Source organism: Cryptomeria japonica, chromosome 5 (genome assembly GCF_030272615.1).
Source record: "Cryptomeria japonica chromosome 5, Sugi_1.0, whole genome shotgun sequence".
Taxonomy (NCBI): Eukaryota; Viridiplantae; Streptophyta; class Pinopsida; order Cupressales; family Cupressaceae; genus Cryptomeria; species Cryptomeria japonica.
In genome coordinates this window covers 593,356,690-593,381,663 of record NC_081409.1, presented here as the reverse complement: position 1 = coordinate 593,381,663, position 24,974 = coordinate 593,356,690, and the positions used below count along the sequence as shown (strand labels likewise).

Sequence of the window (24,974 nt, the reverse complement as noted above, 5' to 3'; positions counted from 1 at the left end):
TCCGTGAAAAGTGATTTATTTAAATATTTAATTATTCTAGGCACTTTAGGCACAAGGTTAAGCGTCCAACATTTAAAACTTTCCATTCTTATCTTGATGAGTATTATACTGAGTTGCCCATTAAATTATGTTAATTAAAATGGCAACCTTAGTAAAAGTAATTAAAATATAGCTCAATATTATACCTGAGTTGCGGGTATGGTTGAAATACATTGGAATCGAAAAACTGACTACACAGGACTGATACCAATGATGAATGATGATAATCGGATTCGACGGGGTGACTAACTATAAATAGATGCTCTCCTCAAGAATCTCGTTGAACACATAAGAAGTGGGAATTAACCTCAGAAAGTGCCCTAAGAGTCCTCTAGGCCATCTGAGCTCGTTGGTAATGTCAAATTAGCACTTTGATAAAGTTGACACACAACTAGAAGGTCAAAGCCAATTTGCAAAGCAAGAGAACTCGAAAATGAGGCCTTTACAATTGGCTGCTCAACACTTTCATTTGGGTTATTTGTCATCTATTGAATTTTTCTATTTCAGGTGAAGTTGAAGTGGTATTCCAGCTGTAGATGCCACACAAGAAGTTTACAGCAATTTATTTAAAATTTTTGATTTTCTGTTCCAGTTTGTGTTTGGCATCAGAAATAAAAAAATTACATAAAAATGAGAAAATATATAAAATTCCTAAAAGGGGACATTACACATATTTTCAACTTGTTTGCCTACTCATCATTTAGATAAAATTTGTAAAGGCTGCAATATCCTAGGTTCCTTTGAATGTTGAAATGATCTTATGTGATCAATTTTCACTAAGAATTGGCTTTAGGAATTTTCGATTTGTTCTTAGGTTTTGAAACAAGAACTAGTAATTCAGTGTTCTGATATGTCCGTTTTAGTTGCAAGCAGAGCTAATAAATCTTTTAATTCTATTGTAGATCATCTTGAAGAATGTGAATATGCAAAACTTTGGACTTTTTCAATTTATTATTAAGAAGCTTTTGGGTCTTAGTTGGCATAAATGTAATATCTAATACATAAACTGGCCATGTTATGTGATGCAGTCTTACTGAACAACTTGAATCAATCCAAGCATCATTGGATGAACAAAGTGTGTCGACTTTAAGAGTTTTTCTTGATTCCAAAAAGGTATTTAATAATGTTCACAAAGCTCTAATTTTATTTGGTTCCATTTGCTTTGTTAAAATCAAAAGGTTTTGTAAATCCATTTATCGTTTTTTTGACTTATACTGTTAGAATTTTAATTTGGACCTTTCAGTACAGGACAAAAATAGAATAGCATGTGAAGTAAAACCTTTCTTCAAATTATGAAGGGAAGCTCCCTTTTGAAAGAGTTTGCAATGAAAACAACTCAAATTAAAGGCCTGTCTTTTTGTTCTTAGGCCAGGGTCCATGGCGTTTCAACATTTCTGCACTAGTAATAGGTTTTATATTTTATATCTAATATGACAGTTAATGAACATACACTTTTCAGCTTAACACAGAAATTGAAAATTTCAAATATATTGTCGGTGAATTTAATGAAACTCACTTCAGTAACTATGACTTAAATATGAAGAAACACATATAGAGCTACAATTTTTCATTAAGAAACTTCAATACAAAGTCTGCAATAGTTATTAAATTTAATTTACAAAGAAGTAAACATGTAAATCAAAATAACTCTTTGAACAACAATGTCAACAATAAGTAGGTATAAAATGAATAGTAGATAATCAAGTACGAATAACACATATATAAGGGTTTACAAAATTTTGCATGAAAAGTTATAAAAAAGTTAATTGAAACTTCCAAGCTAAGAGTAGTTCACTTGCACACAAAGCAAGCCCGAAATACACTTTGTCCAATAAAATACAGTATGGAAATAGAACCAAATATTTGACAAGATAACTATGATTGAAATAAATCTCCTAGAAGGTGATTGAAAATGTCATTTCCTCAAATAAGTCTCCAAGAGTAGGAGAAACCTCAAAATACTCGTTCTGTGAAAAATAGTGGCAGCTAAAAATAGCTACTTGGTAACCCCACCCAATGGTCTTAGTGCAGAAGCAACATCCTAGATACTCTGAAGAAAATCTTTTATTTTGGATTCATTTTGTACGACCACTAAATCCAAATGAACAATTTGCATCTGTAGCATATAACCAACTGATAACACTGATGCTTCTAACTCTGCCGAATTTCACTCATCTTCTTTAGAATGTCTAGCGATTTTGGCTAACTTGCACTTGTTCTTTTTCAACTTTGTCATTTATCAATTGTTGAAACTTACTTTCCATTTTGTGTAGATCTACTAGCACACCATGTTCATTAGTAAATATAAAAGAAATAGCAGTCATAGACCAAGAAGGCGTCTCCTTTTCTTGATCCAACTTATCTTTTTGTTGATTTGAAGTAGTAATGGTCTCATCAAGCAGTCTCATTTACAATTTATATTTCCATGTCCATGTGAAACTTGTTTTTCCTTCAACTTGGTTAATCCTAGGTTTCTCGGTGAATATAAGCTATTTTTCAATTTGTTTAATAATTGAAAGCTTACTAGATGTACCTTTTTCTATCTTTGAAATTTCATATTTGACCTCTTTCATTTCACCAATAAAGTTTACAACTTTTGTGATACTTTATTACCTTGTTAATATATCTCATCAATCTACTTGTTAGTGCTTTTTTTATGTGCATCTAGCTGATCTAGTTCCCATGCTTACCAGTCGATTGGAAAACTTGAGAAAAAAATCTTGTGGGGCTTGGAATAGGCTGCAAGAGAAAGCAATGAGCCCTGAAGAGTTGTTTGATTTCACATTCAAGTCTGTCTTATCTTTACCATCGTTCAATATTATTTCCTTGATTTTTTTGGTGACTACCTCCAACAAATTACCATCATCTTGGCATGTACTGGCCCCCGAATCAGTTTTGCAATCTAGAATTTTTGTTAGTTCAACAGTTTGCATTGTCTTCTCCTTTTGAAGAACAATAATCTCCATAAAGAAATGACCATATTTTGTTTCTTTGACCCTAGACTGTCTCTTGTGCTTTTTGGGCACTGATTTTGAAATGATGGAGGATAGGGTAGCTAAAAATTTGATTAGAAGATGTGATCTTTCTCTTTTTGTTGACCACAGGTCTTTGCCACAATGGTGGTTCTTTTCTTTTATCCTATTATTTTTGGGAATTCCTAAAGGAAGAATGGATTTCAATGATGGGGGGAATTTGAGAGAAGGAATAGTATGAATGGGAGATGGAAGATTTGAGAATGTGGGTGGACATTGAACGGGAGTGGAACTAGAGGTGGAATAGATTGTTTCTATTGTGTAGATGTTAAGCTAATGCCCATGGGTACATGAGGTGAACAAGGTGGAATCGATGAGGGAGAAGGGGAACCAGGAGTAGAGGAAGCAATAGGAGACAAGGTAGAAACAAACATAAGAGTAGAAAACCAAACTCATAATCTGTGGTTCATGACCTTGCTGAAGAATAAGAAAATTCCCAACACTCTTGTTGTATTTGGATACCCAACACGACGCAATCCAAACGACCATTCACAATTGAACTTAGCACAAATTTGGGGGTTCAGACTAACTTTACATTGCAACTTATAATCAACAAGATGCAAAAAGTATGAGCCGTGGAAATTTATCAAACATCATTACATTCTCCATTGAAACCAAAACACTATACTACTTCTACTCTAAGTGAGGAAGGTGAAACCATGCAAGTTTTGAAAAAGAACTTAAGTGGACACCATCAAAGAACAATGTTTCACTGTTATTTTTCCGAAAAAACTTATCGCAACAATTTCATTCAAATCTCCCTCTTTTACAAATGAGGGTGTCACCCCTTTATATAGGTTTCATGCCTTGGCTACATGCAAAACCCTAATTAGGGTTTTCCCCCAAAAGATTCCCTACACATGAGGCAACAAGGTGGGAATCTACAATAAATACCCATGATGCCCATATACAATATGCCCAAAATGGTGTACCTTTGTGCATTAAATGCACCACTTTGATCAAATTTTCCCAATACATCATAAATGCAATAAATGTGCCTCCTTGCAAAATTGCCCATGATGCCATAAATCTACCACCATCTCTCGAATGCAACAGCTACATGCAGAACAAATCGTTCATAATGCCTTTAAATGTGACGGTCGCATACAAATTCATCATGTGCTGACATGGTTGCCACTTGGCAAGAAACCCTTGGAGAGAGAAAAATTTATACGAGAAGCATTTTGAAGTATTGAATTTTCCCTATCTTGTAGAAGATTTTCCATCAATTTTCACCATCTCCTATGTTTAGGAACTTTCCAAAAATAGAGTTCCAAGGTCCAGGAGAAAATTATCTCACGAATCCAAATCCATCAACATTTTAAAATTCAGATGCTTTTTGATGCCTGAAAATGGATTTTTTAAAATGTTTCTTGAGGGAAAATTTTCCAGTTCATCCTTAACCTTCAATTTCCATGCCTTAGAATTTTTTTCATCAACCTTGGGTGCATTTCTTCCCTGAGGAAGGAATTTCTTCAATCCTAGCCAAATTTCACATTTTTCAAGAATTCCGTCTTGAAGGAAGAAATTTCCAACACAGTCAATTTTTCACACTTTCTTGGAATTCTGTCATGAAGGAATTTCCAACACTTGTCAATTTTTCATAATTATTCTAAGGATTCTGTCGCGAAGGAAGGAATTTCCAACACTAAGACAATTTTTTACCATTCCTGGAATTCTGTCCTGAAGGAAGGAATTTCCAACACTTGGTCAATTTTTCACCTTTCTTGGAATTCTTCTTCTTGGGCACAATTCTTCTCTAAGGAAGGAATCTTTTCAATTTTGAACCTTTCTTCCTGAACCTTGATTATTACGTCTTGCTTCCAACCTTGAGCAAATTTTGGAACTGGAGAAATTTTTTTGGCAATTTGTTCCTTGAAGGAATTTTTGTGCTCTTTGAATTCGTCATGTCCGCAGGAATTTTTTTGACAAATTTTTCACATCTATTTTTTAGGAACTTTCCAAAAATAGAATTCCGGGTCTTGGAAGAGAGAATTCTCTCATGAATCTAGATCTGCAAAAAATTTGAAATCTTGATGAGTTTTGATGCCTAAAAATAGAATTTTAAAATTTTTTACTGAGGGGAATTTTCTGCTTTTTCATTTCATTCCTGACCTCCAAATTCCCCTTTGCCTTGGAAAATTTCCACTCTTGGGCATGGAATTCACTTGGTGATGATTTTATGTCGTTTCACGAATTCCATGGCACATGGATTTTGGCGCCCTCCAGACCACGGGCGAAATTTTGACCTGGTCTTGGATTTTACGTAATTTCACGAATTCCACGACACATGGATTTTGGCGCCCTCCTGATTCCTTGGGCGGAATTTTGATCTGGTCCTAGATTACGTAGTTTCATGAATTCCAGAGGACATGAATTTTGGCACCCTCCAGGGAACTGGGCGCCAGTTCAAAGTGGTCAAGGATTTTATGTACTTTTCATGAATTCCGGACCACAGATCAGGATGACGTGCTTGGATTTTGAAGTGATTTTTCGAACTTAGGTGATTTTCAAGCTTTACATTCTTGGACCGAATATCTACACAGCCAAATTTTGATCACTCTGCCTACTCTTTGACTTTCCGGATTTAGAAATGATCGTGCATATGTGGCCTTCAGTGTCAGCCTGCAAGGACCTGCCACAAGTAGGCTCTCCAAAAATAGAAACTTTTTCAAACTGTCAGTGTTAGAGCAAAATATGACACATGGACACTTTCTAAAAATAGAAACTTACTAAAAATAGAAACTGCTAAAAATAGTAAGTCTGATTTTCGGTGAAATGAAGACATTTCGGGAGGCAGTGAAATCCCTAAAAAATAGGAACTTTCCAAAAATAGAAAGTTACTTAGATTTCACTCAAATTTCACTGGTAGGTTCCTCAGAGGGTCCTGATTCTAGTGCAATGCTTAGTTTTCCCAAAACCCTAAAATCTAGAACTGAAGGCAAGAAACCCTAAAACAATCAAAACAAGCCCTAGACTTAGCCGAAACTGCTCAAAGGAAAAGTAGACTGGATCAAATTGAACCCACTCACTTGCAAACTTGGAGGACTGACAAGATTGCTACTAAAGGACCCAAAAAATTGAAAACAAAAGACCGGGAGGGCCTAAAAAGTAGGGGTACCCATTTGCAATGGGGCGGTGTGTGAAAACGTCACAACATGACCTTGAAGAAGTATTTTTCAAAAGGGTGGAACAAATCCTTCTTCATTGGTGTAACAAGATGACCACGCCATTGCACCTCCTTGCACATGCTTTATCTCCCATGTACTATAGCAATGAAGTACTTTCTTTGCTAGGGAGAACTAAACCATATAGAGATTTTGAAGTTGTTATTGGGTATAAGCGGACATTTGCTAGACTTTTCACAAAATTTTGAAGTGGTGGAAAGTGTTAGGAAAGAGTTTGGTTTGTTTATCTTAGGAAGAAATCATAGTCCTTGTGCCATTAACGACCAATCCAAAATGGATGGTACTACATGGTGTTACCTCCATGGTCAAGATTATATGTTCCTCCAACCTCTTGCAATCAAGATACCATCACAAGTAAGTTTTTTTACTTTTAAATTTTAACATTTGTATCGTAGGCTTTAGCATTTAACATTCTTTAATTTATTTTGCATTTTTTTAATTTTAAGTTTTGTTGGTTTTCTCTCCAATTTCAATGGGTTGCAAGTTCTTCCGCTACTGAATGGAATTGGAGTACATACTCCATTACCCACTTAGTGAAGCGTAACCGGTTGGCTTCAAAAAGAGCGAAAGACTTGGTTTATATTAATTCCAATTTGCATCTTCTAATACAGAAGGAACAAGAATACAAGGAAGGGTCAATGAAGCATTGGGATGTAACCCTTGAGTGTACCAACTTGGATGCAACTGTTGATGATTTGGCTAGTCACTTTGGATGATGATGATGAGATACCTACAGCTGATGCACCTAGTGGAAGTTGGAGTGGCACTGGTTTGGGTTCAAATGATTTTGAATTTGAACTTGGAGCAAATGATGATGATCTGGATCTAGATCCTTTTGATGATTGATGAAGATAGAAGACAATTGTTATTTTTGATTGTTAGTTTTGTAATTGTAATGATTTTCATTTGAATCGTGAACCTGGACATGTATGAATCTATGATACATTGACATATATTATATGGCATATGACATAATATGATATTATTGAAATTTTGAACTATCAATTGGCATTTAGCATGATCAATGATGAAATAGCATACTATTAAATGTATTTAGATTTATAATTTTGTATATATCTTTAAACTTTTGCATTAATGTATATATATGAATGGACGAACCCGACCTACGAACCCAAAAGGCAAATTTTTTTTGTCCGAACCCATGAACCGGGTTTACATCCTTGAACCTGAACCCGAACCGGTAACTTAGACAGCTGAAGATGACAAGAATATAAATTTATTGTAATTGCAATTAATCTAGTGTAAAATAAAAACCTTTGGGCTGAATTTAATGCAGTTCAAGAAGGGGGCCAAAAGTTAGCTATTTATCCACCTGCCAATTTTGTCTTTTGTGACAAAAGCTGTTATTGTGCTATGCTATCATGTCTTGTAGTGGGAGTAGTTGGAAAGTAGTTGAAAAGTGGTTGAAAGTTGCTGATGCCATTCACTGAAAGCTGTTAGGGTTTCTAGAGGTCAAATCTGGGCCATTGAATGGATTCAATGCTGGCCATTGATTCAAAATGTAAAATCTATAAAAGGTCGGTGCCTCTCTCATTGTAAAAGGTTAGAAAATAGAAGTTAGAAGGTAGATAGTAGAAATTAGAAGTTAGAAATTAGGGTTAGAAATAGAGTAGAGTAGGAATTGTTGTAATAGTAGTTGAAGCAAATGAATAAAGCATTGAAGCATGGTGTTTTGACAGTTGCCTTAACCTGTTTGCATAGTTTCTTTCATCAAGATTAGTTAAAGTTCAATGATTTTAATGGCGAAGTGCGAGGATATCTGAATGATTTCTGGTTCATACCATTGGAGATTTGCTGATTGTAAGTCTTTGTGCATGATTAGTCTGAGCCTTTTACTGCTGCTATTTCAATTGTGAATGTTCACTTAAGTTGCGCCAAAATTGTGTATTGAATGTATGTTCATGGTTTGAAAATCCTTTTATTTTCCTTTGGAGATTGCATTGTTTCTATGGCGTTGTGAGTTTATCTCTGGTTAAGCAAGAATTAGTTTTATGTGAAGTCTGTCTATCAACACCAACCATTATTATCATTGTCCCTAGGTTCTCTAAATCCTATCCTTTTGCTATTTATTTAATCAGTTTGAAGGAGTAAAGCATCAACCAGATTGTCCTATTGGATGCAAACTAGCTTGTCAAATGCATAGGTCCCCTTGTAATTACCAACAAATCACATCAACACTGAGTTATCCTAAGCTTAGTCATGACTTGACATTCAGAACCTTGAGGTTGTATTGTTTGAGTAGTCCGAAGGCATACAAGATTTCCTTATTCAAGAGATAATATGATAGACTCGGTGCATTCTATTCTGCATTGACAAAAGTGCAAACCTCCCCATCAACAAAATGGCGTTGTCTACAATTCCTGATTAGTTAAAGGAGAATGAGTAAGAAGGTAGTTCAGGAAGTCCAACCCATCAATGACTTCTTTACAAGAATTGATAAAGCTAAAGAATAGAAAAAGGCAAAGAAGTTCTCTCACATCTCAAGAGGCAACTTAGTATCACGTACTTTGCAAGTGGTAGTCCTCATGGTTGATAAATGTAATGACCCCAAATTTTAGTGCTTATTTCAATATTATTCAGCTCCGTGTCCAATTTTATTTGTGGTGAGCCTTCTAGAGATTATTCAGGACCCGCTGATTCACACATACTATTTTTAGTAAGTCACTTGGATGTTTTGCTCATACTTACTATTTATAGTAAGTCACCGAGGTGATCACTTGGCATCATATCTATATTTGGAGAGTGGATGGATTATTCTCCTGAGTTGATATTGACAATTATCCTGGGTTTAATGATTTAAGTTAAAAATATTCATTATATTAAATGACTTTATGATATGATGACGTAAAGGGGGTTAAAGAGTTTTTAAGTTGTTTAGATAAAGTGACTTTATAAAATGACAATATAATGTTGGCAACAAACACTGCATTGATGATCAGATGTTGTAATTGATGGCAACTTGTGTTAGTTATTCTATCTGCGGTTCCTGATTCATTCATTTCGGAAGATTGATTGAGGTTCGGTAAGGTTCGATAAGAAGAATAGGTTATTTGGCAAAATGTACAGTGTTTTGGTTGGCAGTTCATTTGTGATGCGTATTTTATGTTGCGGATCTCAGTGAAGCATTGTGGTCCTGTGATATGCATTATTTCAGGTTTGTGGCCTCAGGTGTTGTGAATTGAGTAAGTTGGGAGATCCGGTAGACAGTTTTGTGGTTAGAACAGTGTTCATTAGCAGTAGCATGTGAAGATTCGTTGTGCGGATCGTGCAAAGTGATTTTTTCGATTGTTTGTGTGATCGAGGATGATGTGTCGACATGTTAGAGGCTTGTGGACAATTTGTTTTGGTCCGCTTGGTTGTTTTTGGATCGGATTGAGCCAACTTGGGTAACACGTTTCATTTGTGTGTTATGCGGTTTTTGGGCCGACATGGAATTTTGATCCAATTTGATGTTGTGGATATATTAGATTGATTGATATGATCATTTGGTATATTGATGGTGGTGTGGGAAGTGTGTATGAGTGATTGTGTGCAATTTCATGTGCGCGGTTGAAAGATTTGTGCTTCGATATATTGCAGAATATCAGAACAGAGCAGAGTGTGATCATGTGTTTTGTGCTTAACCGGAACTATACTCAGGCATTTGTTAATGCTATTAAATAGATCAAACCTTCTTGTAATCATTTGTAAACTTTTGTAAGGTAGTGAGCCTTTTGGGTTGTAGCCCTTTTCTTGTAATTTGAGCAGTGAGCTCTAGGCAGTGTGGCTGAATGCATGTGCATTCCCCTTATGTAATATTATTATACTTCTAACAGAGTATATTAATATTGTGGGTTTGAATCCCACGGTGGTTTTTCCCTTAATTGGGTTTCCACGTAAGCATCTTGGTGTTATGGTGTTGCTAATCTTTGCTTTGTATTTATGCACTTTACTTTTCTTCATTTGCATTAAGTGGCTGAAAGATCAGGTTATTAAAGTTAAAAATTGCTGAACACTGATTCAACCCTCCTTCCCCCCCCCCTCTCAGTGTTTCTTGATTCCAACAATTGGTATTAGAGCCTGGTTCCTTTGAAGGAGCCTAACAACTTGAGGAAGATCCGGGAAGGTGTCTTAATGGATTTCAGTGGTCTTAGACAACAGTTACTTGTTGCACTTGATGATCTAGATCAGTCCAAAGCCAAGGTCTAAGAATTGAAAACAAATCTTAAGGATGCTAAAAAATTCATTCAGACATTAAAGGAGCAACTGAGTAAGTCCATAGAAAAGAGAAAAGAGCTTGTTGATCGGCTTCAGTAGAAAGAAAGTCAAGGAAATTGATGAAGAAGCCTTGAAGGAAAAGACTAAAGAATGTGAGGGACTTGCTCTAGAGACAATGCAGTTCAGAAGAATGAAATGGAAGCCATTGTGATGAAACTGACAAGAGAGATTGAAGAAAGGAAGAAGAATGAAGAAAAGCTTGCTCAATCTTTGAAAGACAATCTGAAGAATGTTTCAGACTTGAGAATGAGAATGGATGGTTGGTGAGTGACCTTCAAAATGCTAGAGAACATGGGGAAGATCTTGGAAAGCGAGGTCTCCTTCTCAAATATGATCTTGATGTCGCAAATGAATGCAAGGAGAAGTTCCAAATCAGCTCAGCCAGACTAGATGAGATGCTTGCAAGTCAAAAGAATCCTAATGATACACAAGGTCTTGGATTTGAGAAAGGTGAAAGCTCCAAATCAGCACAATAGAAGAACAACTCAAGAAAGCCTCCGGTAAGGCAACCTAATGCTCATAAAATTAATGGCAACTGTTTTGTTTGCAATAAATTTGGTCATATGGCTAGTCAGTGCAGAAATAGGATGAATAATAATGGTCCATCTTTTACCGGTCAATGTTTCAAATGCAATAAGTATGGTCATAAGGCAAATGTATGCAGAACTGTGATAAATAACCTTCAAAATAGGAGAAATGTCAGATGTTATGCATGTGGTAGGTTTGGACATGTTGCTAATCAGTGCAGATCAAGAGGAAATCAGATGACCTTCAGACCTATGCAAGGAAAGGTTGTTTGCTATGCTTGTAACAAATCTGGTCACATTGCTAAGTATTGCAGAAGTAGAAATATGAATAGGAGAGGTCCGAAAGACAAGAACAAGAATGTGAAGGTATGCGGTAGATAAGAAGGGCAAAGCAAAAGTCGAAGAGATCAGAGATCGGATGAAGAAAACTTGGGTAAAGAAGAGTGATGATTATGCAGGAAATGGGTCCGCACCTAATTTCGGTGCTGGAACCTCATTCGATAACTAAGTTAAGGCATCCCACCTTAGTGGGAGGTTTTCATGAAAATCTTTCAAACCCCTTGTTGGAGATCTGTACTTGGTTCCGATAGTTTGCAGAGATGTGTGTGATGGTTACAGATGCATTTCTGGAAGTTTCTAATCAGACTTGATGATCCGCAGATGATCTTTTGGGAGAACTCTGTGAATACAGGGTATCCAGAAGAATTAGGGTTAAGTACATTTATTATACCTAAAAGTTAGGTATGCGGACGATAAAAAGCAAGTTGGCCTTTCATTTCTCACCTTGCATCCAAAGCGAGAGTTGAAGAGCGCAGTAAAGAAGAAGTTCCAAAGATTTTGATCGAAAAGAAGATTTGTAGAGTGATCTTGCATCCGGTTGGAAGGTATTTATTGTTTGACACTTTTTCCATTTGAAGCTTAATTTTTCAGATATGGCATCTTCTGGTAATTGCCACCCCGTTGGTAGTAGATGTCACTGATTTGGCATGGCGTAATTTCAAGAAGCATCTGTATAAGTCAATGGAGGATGATATGAGTGGCGCTTTTTCATCAGTCCCTTGTGGAGTGTTACATGTGGAGGATATTTGGGTTTACATTCATTGTAACATTGAAGAGCTCGAAAGTGCCCAAATGATGAAAATATACACTCAGGATATGATTCACGGGATGGGTAGCCTGAAACTTGAATTTAAGTCAATTGAAGAGAAGGGTTTCACGTAGTTCATAAACTTTCCGGTGTTCGATGAACTTGAATGGGTCAAATACATTCTGAGCAGAATGCACGATGAATTCATATGGCTTGACAAGCCCTACAAGATTACCAAGAGTGCAATTAAGGCGGTAACATGTTTGAGCTCAGTCAGTGAGGTGCTTGCCTTGAGGAATGTGAAGAACCAGATAGTAATAGAGGCATTCTCAATTTGACAAAAGGGCAATGACAATCAATGATATTGTTTAGTATGATGTCAGATTTGCATCGATGGTAATGGGATACAAGTTATATCACTCTAGTCGGGATAATTCAGTATCCGGTATGACTATCTATGCTTCTTATCAGATGCTGAAGGAAGATAAGAAATAAGATCTATGTGAAGTGCTCCAGAGTGAGCTATTGGGCTGACCAATGTCTTATGGAAGTGGTGGAACCAAGAACATCATGGATCATGCCCATGGGGTATGAGGTAGAAGGACACATTCTTGATGCGTATGCTGAACACTTATTGAGCAAACCAGTGTATAAGTCCGAAGAAAGGTTTGGAACTTACAAGGAGAAGAGATTAGACTTACACTCTAAGTTCAATAAGCCGAAGATTCAAAAGAAGGTGAGGAAGGAGGTAGAGCAGCTGGCAGAAAACATGGGGATTACTAAAGAGGCAGTTCGGAGAGCTAGAGAGCAAAACATTTTGAAAGAAGACATGGTGAAACCAAAGAAGGTTAAACCGGGAACCCCTGCCCCTAAGCCTAAACAATCAAAGAGTTTTGCACCCTCCTCCGGTGATCATAAACCTGTTGAAGGAAAGAGGAAGAGAGGACAAGCTAGAGCATTCATTCCTGTTGATGAAGAAGAGATAGAATTGGATGAAGTAGTCAAGGAAGTCAAAGCAAAGCTTGCTAAGATCTCAAAGGAGAAGCTGTCCAGTGGTACTAAATCTGGTAAGAAATCAAAATCTGAACTTGATGAGGCTTTAAAGAAAGGTAAACCCGAAGTTAAGCCTCCATGTCCTTGAATGAGATTGTTAATGATGTAGTCAAGAATGGGAATTTAAAGTCGCTAGCAGATTGGTATGAAAATTTTGATGAATCCGGTAAGAGAACTCTAGAGGAAGCTACTGTAGAATATCTAAATGTGTATAGCAAAGCTCTAATTGAATTAATGACAATCATACCCAAGAGGCTGTATGACATTTTAGATGCTAGGAGAGTAACGACAAGTAAGCAAGATGAGAACTTGAAGGAATATGTATTAGTAAATCTCTGTTAAGTTATTGCTAAGGAAGAAATAGACAAATTACTCTGGTTAGCAAAGAATGAATTTAGAAGTAAGCATAGGGTAAACAAGATTATGTTCGGTAAAATTGATGAAGTTGCTAAAGAAACAAAAAAGATTTTGACAAAAGTTTTGTTAGATAACCAATATGAAGTCAATCAAACAAAAGAACAAGGTGACCCTAATCCGGAAGTGCAAACAATGGATGATACTTATGTCCCAGAAGTCCAGACTGTTAATGTTGAGGATGTAGATACAGGTAAAGCAGATGAGGGTAATGTTAAGTTTGATAACCCTCCGGTTGATGTAGCTAACCCTCCGGTCCATGAAAAGGAAGCAGACACAAAGAAGGATACAAAACAGGAATAGGTGGAAGTAAAGGTTGAAGTTAAAGCTGAGGCAAGAGACACTGAGAAATCAGTAAAAGGGAAGCAGATCCGTGTAGAGGATCCAGAATTCATTCAAGGCCCCATCAACCTAGCTTCTCTGCCCCCTGTCCAGGCACTCGAATTGGTAGCATTTGCTCAAGCGAAGGCTAGTGAGGACTTACTAAAATCTCACACAGAGGATAGTGAGTTGCTTACCATGGTGTCCGGTCTTTTGGAGAAACTCATGCCTTCATTTCAGAAGGACTTATCAGACACTTCATCCAAGAAATTGAGAAGATTAATTAATTCTGTTTACATTCACTTTCAATCCTTTTAGAAATCTGCTGAAGAGAAGGTCCAAAATGAGTTCAATGAAAAAAGGCTCCAAACATTAAAGAAGATGATTGTTGATGAGAGAGTTACTCTGGATACGTGTGTAAATAGCATAAAGGATGCATTATCCGAGGGTGGAAATATTTACAAATCATGTCTAACACTGTTTTAGTTCACCCAAAATATTGAGGAAAAGGTTAAAGAGCATAAGGATCAACTTGCACAAATGTCCAAATCATTTGATCCTTCATCAGTCTCTTTGAGCAATCATGAAAACCAAGTGATATCTTTACTGGAGAAAATTTGAAGTTTGAGTCGGGAAAAAGAGAAAATAATTGGCAGAGTCTGTGAACTTAGGAGTCTCATTACTCCCAAGTTGGATATCATGATTAGTGGTCTAGAAGACGCCCAAGGTGCCATGAAATCAACAAAGCTGACAGATCTCAAGTTAGAAGAGGCAATTGCATACTTGTTCAATGGGCTTATAACAGTTTTGGAGAGCCTAAAGAAGGGTTGGGATAACTACCTAAATAAATTGAAGAAATCCTTTGCAAACATTTTCAAATTTATGTAAGTATGAGAGGACTGTGCATATGTATATAGCATTGAATTTTTGGTTTCCGAAATTCTACCTTTGTCATTGATGTCAAAGGGGGAGAATGGATGAGTGAAAAATGTTGATCTTAGGGGGAGTTGTTTTTTTTTGGAGTCCAGTAGTCAAATCTTTGGTTGCAATATATATATATATATATTGGTTTTGGCCTGACACGTAGTCATTTTTCGCTAAGTGTTGCCATCAATGCCAAAGGGGGAGATTGTTGGCAAGAGACATTGCATTGATGATCAAATGTTGTCATTGATGGCAACTTGTGTCAAATATTCTATCTGTAGTTCATTATTCATTCATTTCGGAAGATTGATTGAGGTTCGGTGAGAAGAATAGGTTATCCGACAAGATGTACAGTGTTGTGGTTGGCTATTCATTTGTGAAGCGTATTTTATGTTGTGGATCTCGGTGAAGCATTGTGGTCATGTGATATGCATTATTCCAGGTTTGTGGCCTCTGGTGTTGTGAATTGAGTAGTTGGGAGATCTGGTAGATTGTTTTGTGGTTAGAACAATGTTCATTAGCGGTAGCATGTGAAGATTTTTTGTGCAGATCGTGTGGAGTGATTTTTGCGATTGTTTGTGTGATCTAGGATGATGTGCCAACATGTTAGAGGCGTGTGGACAATTTGTTTTGGTCCGCTTGGTTGTTTTTTTGGATCAGATTGAGCTGGCTTGGGTAACATGTTTCATTTGTGTGTTATGCGGTTTTTGGGCCAACATGGAATTGATCTAATTTGATGTTGCAGATATATTAGACTGATTGATATGATCATTTGGTATATTGATGGTGGTGTGGGAAGTGTGTATGAGCGATTGTGCACAGTTTCACGTGCAGTTTGAAAGATTTGTGCTCTGGTATATTGCAGAATATCAAAACAGAGTAGAGTAGCAAAGAAGAGTATGATCATGTGTTTTGTGCTTAACCGGAACTATACTCAGGCATTTGTTGATGCTATTAAATTGTTCAAACCTTCTTGTAATCATTTGTAAACTTTTGTAAGTCAGTGAGCCTTCCGGGTTGTAGCTCTTTTCTTGTAATTTGAGCAGTGAGCTCTAGGCAGTGTGCCTGAATGCATGTGCATTCCCCTTATGTAATACTATTATACTTATAAAAGAGTATATTAATATTGTGGGTTTGAGTCCCATGGTGGTTTTTCCCTTAACCGGGTTTCCACGTAAAGATCTTGGTGTTATGGTGTTGCTGATCTTTGTTTTGTATTTCTTCTCTTTACTTTCCTTCATTTGCATTAAGTGGTTTAAAGATCAGGTTATTAAAGTTTAAAATTGCTGAACACCGATTCACCCCCCGCCCCTCTCAGTGTTCCTTGTTTCCAACATATAAAGTCATTTTATTTAATAATTCTCTCCAACTTGTTTGAGAAGCTACTTCATAAGGAGGAATTAAGCAATAAAGGACGATTTATCCCACATTGAGCATGGAGGTTCACTTGGAGGTTGGGAAGTCTTTATAAACGAACTTAGTCTTCATTGAAGAGCATGTTATGGGAATATTATATTGAAGTTATTTCTCCATTGTTGTTGAGAATCAGTGACTGGTTTTCCAAGGACGAAACCCCAACTTTCCATGAGAGGTGAACTCATCTTCAGAGTTTGCAGCTGAACTTAATGGTGGAAGTTTGGTTCAAATAAGAAGCTATGATGTAGATTGAAGGTGGTATGAATAGTAATGTGAACAGTACCGTGAATAGTGTCTCTACAGTGCCATGACCAGTGTTGACAACAGGGATATCAGATTTGTTGGAGCTGATTTGGTTTGTTTCATTACCCTATAGTCTCCTACATTCTTCAGCGTATTGCCTTGCAGTTATGCATCATTTCGGGACAACCTAGATGTGGTATTCAGTGAGTTTGCGAATGCAGAAAAAAAATCAGAATGCTGCCATATTAAAAATCAGATCATTAACAGCAGTGATAAGGTGATTATAGCTCGTATGCAGTCCTTACTTGTGCACAACCTCCGGGTATGTGAAATACATGTTCTAAACCATTCTTGCAATTAAGAATATGATTATTGAGAGATATGAATGTCTGAATCATTTTATCAAAATTGTCCATGTATGAATTCTGACTGATTTAAAGCAATAAGAGTGGTCTTCTTTACTACTATAATTGCTCATATACTTTGTTTTACATTCTATATGTTCTATATGATATTTGGCATTAAAACTCAACTGCAAATCAGACAAAATAACTCAGAAAAAACTCAAAACAGACTTTGCGTACAAACTATTTGATGAAATGCAAATGACCCAAAACTGAAAATTTAAAGTCACAATTTGACAGGGATCTTACAATAAACCACGAGAAGAAATCACTCCAATGGATTATGAGATTAGAACACTTGATCTTGGGTCAGCAACAAAGGAGCAAGAATTCCAGGAGTTGGATGACACCATCATGACAATTCAACAAAGGCTTAACTGGACAAAAGAAAAGATAAATTGGAAGCAGCAAATATGGGATTGAAGGAATTCATATGGCGGTTGACAAAACCGGTGAGACAAGAGGATGAAACATTTGTCCCACCTCCTTCCATTCCACAGGAGTCATTTGAAAGCCTTGAGGCTGTGAGAAATTCAAATAAAGAGATGAAAAAGTGGATAGAAAATATCTCAAGGCAAGTGGAGGAGTTTGTAATGTCCCCTACTAGGTTTAGTCTTGTTTTAACCATAATTAATCCATATCAATGTACTTATGACTAAACCCAAATTGATTAGGAGACAAAACTATCTTAAACATCACATTTCTTAAGATACTGATGGTCATAACAGAGAAACATAACCTTCTAGTTGATATCAAATTAATAATTCCATCTGATTTATAATCTTATATTTACTTACTCATTCAAATTAATATATATATATATATATATATATATAAGTATATTTATTATTTATTATTTATTATTTATTTTCAATTAACATTAAGATATATATTCAACTAGAGAACATCCCTTATAAAATATTATTATAATTACAACCATTATATTATTCTCTATAATTATATTATTACTTATTTTAATTAGTATTGTAATATAAATTGTAATTCAGAGCAGTTCTTATAAACTATTATAATAATTATAATTTTATTATTATTATAATTATATTATTATTTTTATCTAAATTTATACCATTATTAATTCTGCGTAAGAATGTTATGGGGTTTCATATATTAACATTCATATTAGATATATATTAGGTTATGTTAGCAGTGTTAATATTAACAAAGTCAGATTTATTATTAGTGTTAATTATATTCTTAATACCAAGCAGAATTAACAGTCCCATATATTCATACTTTACCAATCTTTATAACTGCTGCATTAATAGTATCATATTTTATTAATAGTATGATATTATGTTAACAGCATCATAATGTGTTAACATTAATAATATTATATTAACAACATCATGTTGTATTAATAGTATTATTGTTATATTATCGGCCATCATATTGTATTAATAATGTCCTATGATTTATTAACAATCTTAGATGTTCATATTCTTACCAGCCGTATTACCCAGGTCATGGGACTGCTGACCTCTCTTTATTTTCCTCTTCTCTTGTCCCCTTGTTTTCCTCCTTTTTTTCTTCGTAAAATCCCTCCTTCCTTTTCGCTAGAGAAAGACTAATCCTATATTAAAGTATTTGGATGGCTATGACTTTTCCCCGAGAAGACGTGAGCATTAGAGGGAGGTGTTTTGCTCTTTTTTTTTTTGGAATTAATATATTCTAACCTTAACCGATGCATCTATAATTATCATTGATTGGTGGTAATCTTTTAAGTCAGTCGCAATGTATATGTTTTTAACATATATTTATTATTATTGCTCTCAATTGGATTTACTTCATAATTTAATTACTATATAATCTTTAATTTCAATATAAAGATGTTATTTAATAATAATCAGTTTATTATTATAATCTTTTAAGTTAAATATGAAGATGTTATTTAATAAAATTGATAATATAATAATCAGTTTACTATTAAGAGGTTCATTCAAATCTTTAATTTGAATGAACAAATAACTCATAATTAAATAATTGGTGCATAAGCCCATTCAGATATAAATTATTATTATTATTTGACAATACGGGGACATCACACGTCACCAGATGTGGGGTTATGACAACCCTCTCACTTTAGAGGAAAATCGTGAAGTCTCATAAATGAGACGATTTTCCCATATTATTAAATGTTAATTAATAAATGTTTTAATTATCGTATTTATTTAATCACAATAATCCAATGTCCAAAGAGGGGTTATGACAGAGTTTCTACAAGGGTTGGTATGGATTAAAATGAGATAGCATTGTTCAAAGGGAGAACCCGAAGTATGGAAAATCAGCGGGAGGATTTTCCTATGGCACAAGGCATGAGGATTTCTCGTCTCAGTTAATTGAGGGGTACTCCTATGCAGACATTGATACAAGGAGGTGTAATTGAGGAAGGAAATATCTATGACTTCCATTGTTGGTATAGTTCCTTAATGATGACAAAGGCAACACTTGATAGAGTGAAAGGAGAATGTGAAAATATAGAAGAATCCATCAAGAAAAAACAATAAAAAATTCTTGTGTCTTAGGAGGAACTAATGGGCCAAGAGATGAGTGAAGAAGATGGTTTGAATTTGGAAGAATTGAATGAGAAAGTGAAGCCCGTCTATTTCTAGGGGTTGGAGCCTATCCAACAAGGCTAGTTGAATGATATCCTTTCATTCATGATCATTAATCACCTTCAGAAGAGGCAGGCGAATGGGAGAAGAATTTCAAAGCATGCACCAATGAGTTGGATGTGATAGACTTGCAGCTTGATGCGTTGCCAAGTGCCACCATTGAGGAGCTCGAATTGATCATGACTAGATTGATTGCATATGGAACCAAGGAAATAGATAAGGGAAACCGGATTCTAGAAGATAGTTTGTTAGATGATTAGGTGTCATCTAATTTTCTCATTGGTTCTAGCTTCTCATGATTCGTGATAAGGAGAATATTCTATTTCATTACATAATATTAATGATTTTCCTATAAACCCTAATTAGGGCTTATGTGGTTTGATCGTGGCCATTGATTTTGGATCAATCTTGGCATCTCATTTCTAATAAGAGCTCTATATAAGCTAGTTCATTTCATATGTACCTCGTAAGAGATTTTGGAGAATTGTCGCTATAGTGCTGCCAGATTAATATAAGACATTGAAGCTTGGTGATTTTATATGCTATCTTGGAGTATTTGAATGGTTATCTATCTTCTCAAGTCTTTGCTTAAGTTTTTTAATTAAATGGAAGTCTTTGTGCATGTTTTATGGTGAAACTCCTACGTTCATACCATTTACAATTTGTTGATTATAAGTTGTAGTGCATGGTTAGTCCGAACTCTCAAAATAAGCTCAACTTGAATTGCTGCTCCCCTCATTGATATGCATTTCTTTCATGGTATTGATGATTGTTGGTGGTTATTTGAACATATTCGTTTACCTTAGAAGATTGCACCAGCTTTGCTTAATTGTTCATTAGCATGGCGAAACAAAGTATGGTTGAGTTTCACTAAAATTGTCCATTGTCTTTACATTTAGGATTAGATTAAGATTCTGCTCAAACCCCATCCTTTTCAACTTTTTCTTACAAGTCATTAGTAGTGGTAAGCAAAGTGCGTAATTTAAAATCGTTCAAAATTAGACTCATGGGGCATTTCCTTGATTTGAAAGATCACCTCGTAAGAACAACTACGTAAGTCTCCTTATGATTCCAGCAATATCACATCAAACCATTGAGTTATCTGCACGTCAAGACCTGGCAATAGAAACCTTGGAATCACCTCGTATGATCACATGACTTAGCATTCGAGAGGATTTTGTTCAAGAGAGGATAAAATACTTGGTATTTTATTTTGTGTATAAGTGTATAAAAAACACATCAACAGGATGTATGGCTTTAAATGTGCTGTAGTGATTGAACTTAATTGCTTTCCCAAGTTTTTAGTAAGTATATTGCTTAGAATCTTCAATTTGACTTAGATGTCTATTATGGCCCACTTCTAAACTAATCTGAAATTTCTGGATATCTGAGGCATTACAAAATGAGCAACTGCTGAGAAAATAGCACAATTTGTTGTTATAAACAGTTTAAACTTTGTCTATTTTATGACTCACTTCTAAACTATTCTGAAATTTCTGGAAATCTGAGGCATTACAAAATGGGCAACTGCTGAGGAAAGGGCACCATTTGTTGTTGTAAACAGTTTAAACTTTGTGTTGATTTAGCTGAAATGTTATCTTATGAAATTAGACTTTTTTTTATCCAAATGGTAAATCTCTATATTAACTTCTTGGTTATAAACTTTTGCACTTTGTTTGTTTATCGTGTCAATACGTTCTTTAATGTGCTGCAGAGAATGGATGATGCAGAACTGTCAACCAATGGTTCTCCAGGTACTGGTACAGAACAGTTGATTAGGACTTTACATTCTCTAACAGGATTGAGAGCAATGCTTGTGAAAGGCCTTGAAAGTGGCCTGAGGAATGATGCGTCTGACACTGCCATTGCCACCCGTCAAAAGGTGTGTATTTTTACATTTGTGAATAAAAATTCAGTTTTCATGTATAGATTCATCAAAGGGTATTGAATTTTCGTTTTCTGAGTTTTGGAGTTGAAATTTTCTGAATAACTTTTATACAGTGGCGGCTCTCTGAAATTGGCCTGGAAGACTACTCGTTTGTCCTTTTGAGCAGGTAAGCTTGTGTATTAAATTTTACTTTCAATAAAATATGTATAGCTTGCCATAAATAATGATCCAAATGGTTTTATAAAGAACATCTGAATGGCAATCATAATTCTGTTTGAAATGCAATAATGCAGACAATTAGTTAGTCAAAGAAAGACCTATACTCCATCAAATCCACTTCAACATATACAACTTAGAAGTCATACATTTGACTTTTAATCAACTTGATGTCGGTGGTTTTCTTTATTACAATATATCTGCATGGATGCAGTTTTCTTTATATTTTAAATATCAGTATTTAGTAACTGAACAGAGAAAGACAATGAATAAATTTATGTGGTCAGTATGAAACTATGAGTACATGTTCATGCAAGAACCAAGGGAATCTGATAAACAAGACCTAATGCTGTGCCCTTTCTAATAGCCAGGTTCCATGCTTCTTGCACAGACTATGATCTGTCATCCCCTTTGAGATTGCCCAATCCAAATTAACAGTCTTAACTGAACAATATCTTGGCAAGAAAATGCAGAGTCAACTCGGCCACTTTTAGCAGGACATTAAAATCTATGAGGAAAGAATGTAAAATATTCAGATTAGGATCAGCTCTTTGGTGGTATATAACATGAAAATATAAGCTCCAAATAAGGTTAAACATGTGACCAATATAAATGAAAATGTCTTGGTATTGGTTAGGTGGTTATAACACTATAAGTCTATAACCACATATGACCATGAAACTGATATGGGGGATGGATAGTGATATGGACATAATAGCTTACCTTGGGATAGCCACAGGTATGTATTTGCTGCAGTACTCAATATTGTCATGGTATCTGCATTCTCTTCATTACCTTTTGAGATATTAATGTACAGAGTCAGACATTTAATTAACCAACAAGGTATCAAGGACTATTGATACGCTGAAAATCCAAGTACAGAAACAAGAATAAATTTCAAGGTGTGTGCAGAATAAATGTGAAATTTCTAATAAAGCAGAGCTGTCAATGTAGAGGAGACAGCTAATTCATCATTGTTGAATGGAATTATGCTGCTCTGTTTTCAGCAAGTCAAGGCACAGTTTACTCAAATTACAAATGTGACATATTTGGGCCCAAATGAGACTTATATATTCAACTGTGATTAGTAAACACTAGAAAAGCTAAATCTTAAAAATAAGAAAACAAACTCTTTATCGTATGATACAATTTGATTTTTGTTTGAGAAATGTTATTTAATAACAACATGGAACGAATGAGATACATAAATTCAAAACATGGTTATAAGAAATAGCTCTTAGAAAATTAGAAATACAAACATTTGAGCCTAAACTCGGATAGGTGTTGACTCAATGTCTCTATGAGAGTACTTGAATTTGTCTTTGAGCAGAGGCTAAACCTTTCATGAAAATTCTAACTCTCTTAAGGTCAGGGGAAAGGGTCCTTATGGAAAGTAGATGTATATATTAACTTCCAAAGGAACTGCAATGCGATTCATTGACTTGTATCTCACAAAATTTTCCATATACCATGATCATCAAGTTGTCCAAGGAGGGTGCCTTGACAAGTGAGATGTAATAAATAAATAGTTGAATTTTGTTGGTGTTGGAAATAAGGCACACCTGGACCAACGATGGACTGGTCCAAGAGGGGCCAGTAGCTCAGTGGTAGAGCACTCCAGCAGCGTATGGAAGGTCCTAGGTTCGAGGCCTAGCTGGTCCATGTCTCAACATGGTATCAGAGCCAGGTCCAGGCTAGGAGCCCCAAGCACACGAGAGGTGTGGCTTAAGGGGGGGTGTTGGTGTTGGAAATAAGCCACACCCGGACCAACGATGGACTGGTCCAAGAGGGGCCAGTAGCTCAGTGGTAGAGCACTCCAGCAGGGTATGGAAGGTCCTAGGTTCGAGTCCTAGCAGGTCCATGTCTCAACAAATGTAGCTTGAAACCATGCTTAATAGGTCTTGGGGTGACAACTACAGAAAACATGATCAGCAGTTTCCTCTCTCCCAAAATGACTACGTTAATAAACTGTAAGATAATTTGTTTGAAGCCTTTCCTTGACTGCCAAACTCTGGTGGAGCATTAAAGGGTTTTTGTCCTAGGGTTTTGCTCCACAAGAGCTCCAAAATCAACAATAGAGAAAAATAAAGAGCATATTCAAATGAGCTCCAAAATCCTCTTTTATACTTTCCCTTAGAACTTTCTTGGAGGATTTTAAATTTCCTGCTTTAAAATATTTCATTAAAGCACATTAATAAAGTGAATTTTAAAATTTCTTTTCAATTTCCACTTAACCCACTCTATTAAATGAATTAAAATAAAGCTATCCATAAAATGTAATTTATTGGACAACTTTAATATGCTTAGGCAGGGGCATTTATAAAATCTACCAATTGCCAGATCTAAATAAACAGTAATAATAAAATATGATCTGTATGATTCTATATTGGGTTTATTTTAGCAAAACAGGCTTTGTTAATTGCTTGAATGTTCACTGTAACATCTCTATAGATCCCAAGAGTCATAACAAATCTGTTTTTTGTGCTAGCTTCCCCAGCCTTTCTGATTCTGTTCAATAATTGAAAATTAATTTTTAAAGGCAGCAACGAGTCAATGTAAAAATCCAAGTCAGCAGATTTAAGCAAATAAATATTTATTGGGTCTCTAATTTTGTTTCTTAAGTGATCTAGAAAAGAATATTTCTTCTTTTCCTAAACTTCCCGAACAAGAATTTTTGTTTATGCTGCATTGTCTGCTGGAGCAGGTTTGTGAATGCTCTAGAAAGTGGAGGAGGACCATCTTGGCTTGCTCGAGAAGCAAGATTTAGAAATGCATCTAGCTGGGATCATCCTGTAGGAGCACTTGTGACTGGGATTCGTCAACTTGGGCTTTCTGGTTGGCAGCAAAAAGAGTGTATAGCAATTGAAAATGAGTTGCAAACCTGGCAAAAGATGGGAATTTCTGAAACAGAAGGTGAGAGACGATATTGTTGTGTCTATAAATAAACAAATGAAAAATAATATTGGATGTGTCTGTAACATTGCACTTCGAATCAAAATTGGTAGGTTTTATGTGTGTTACATTGCAGATATGAAAATGGTAATTTTCTCATGTACCCCTTTCTTCCTTTTACATTTAGACGAAAGTAAAATTGCTTGAACATTAAACAAATCAGTTAAATCCTTCCTGTAAAATTCATAATCTTATTGCAATCTTTTCAGGAAAGGAGGATGGTATCACTATCTGGGCATTGAGACTCAAGGCTACATTGGACAGAGCACGAAGACTTGCTGAAGCCTATTCAGATTCTCTTCTACAACTTTTCCCTGAAAGAGTTCAGGTCTTGCACAGCTTTTATTTGATTGTTTTTA

At 35.6% G+C, this 24,974-nt stretch overlaps 1 protein-coding gene across 2 annotated transcripts in view; it reads left to right on the top strand.

Moving 5' to 3' along the window:
* LOC131029542 (phosphoglucan, water dikinase, chloroplastic) overlaps positions 1–24,974 on the top strand; it is a 216,121-nt gene that overhangs the window by 103,642 nt on the left and 87,505 nt on the right. For both annotated transcript variants that reach the window (XM_057960050.2, XM_057960051.2), the window contains exons 7-11: positions 1,068–1,152; positions 21,274–21,441; positions 21,561–21,613; positions 24,368–24,576; positions 24,825–24,943. In XM_057960050.2, coding sequence (XP_057816033.2) covers positions 1,068–1,152; positions 21,274–21,441; positions 21,561–21,613; positions 24,368–24,576; positions 24,825–24,943 — 634 coding nt within the window. The remainder of the gene's footprint in view (positions 1–1,067; positions 1,153–21,273; positions 21,442–21,560; positions 21,614–24,367; positions 24,577–24,824; positions 24,944–24,974) is intronic.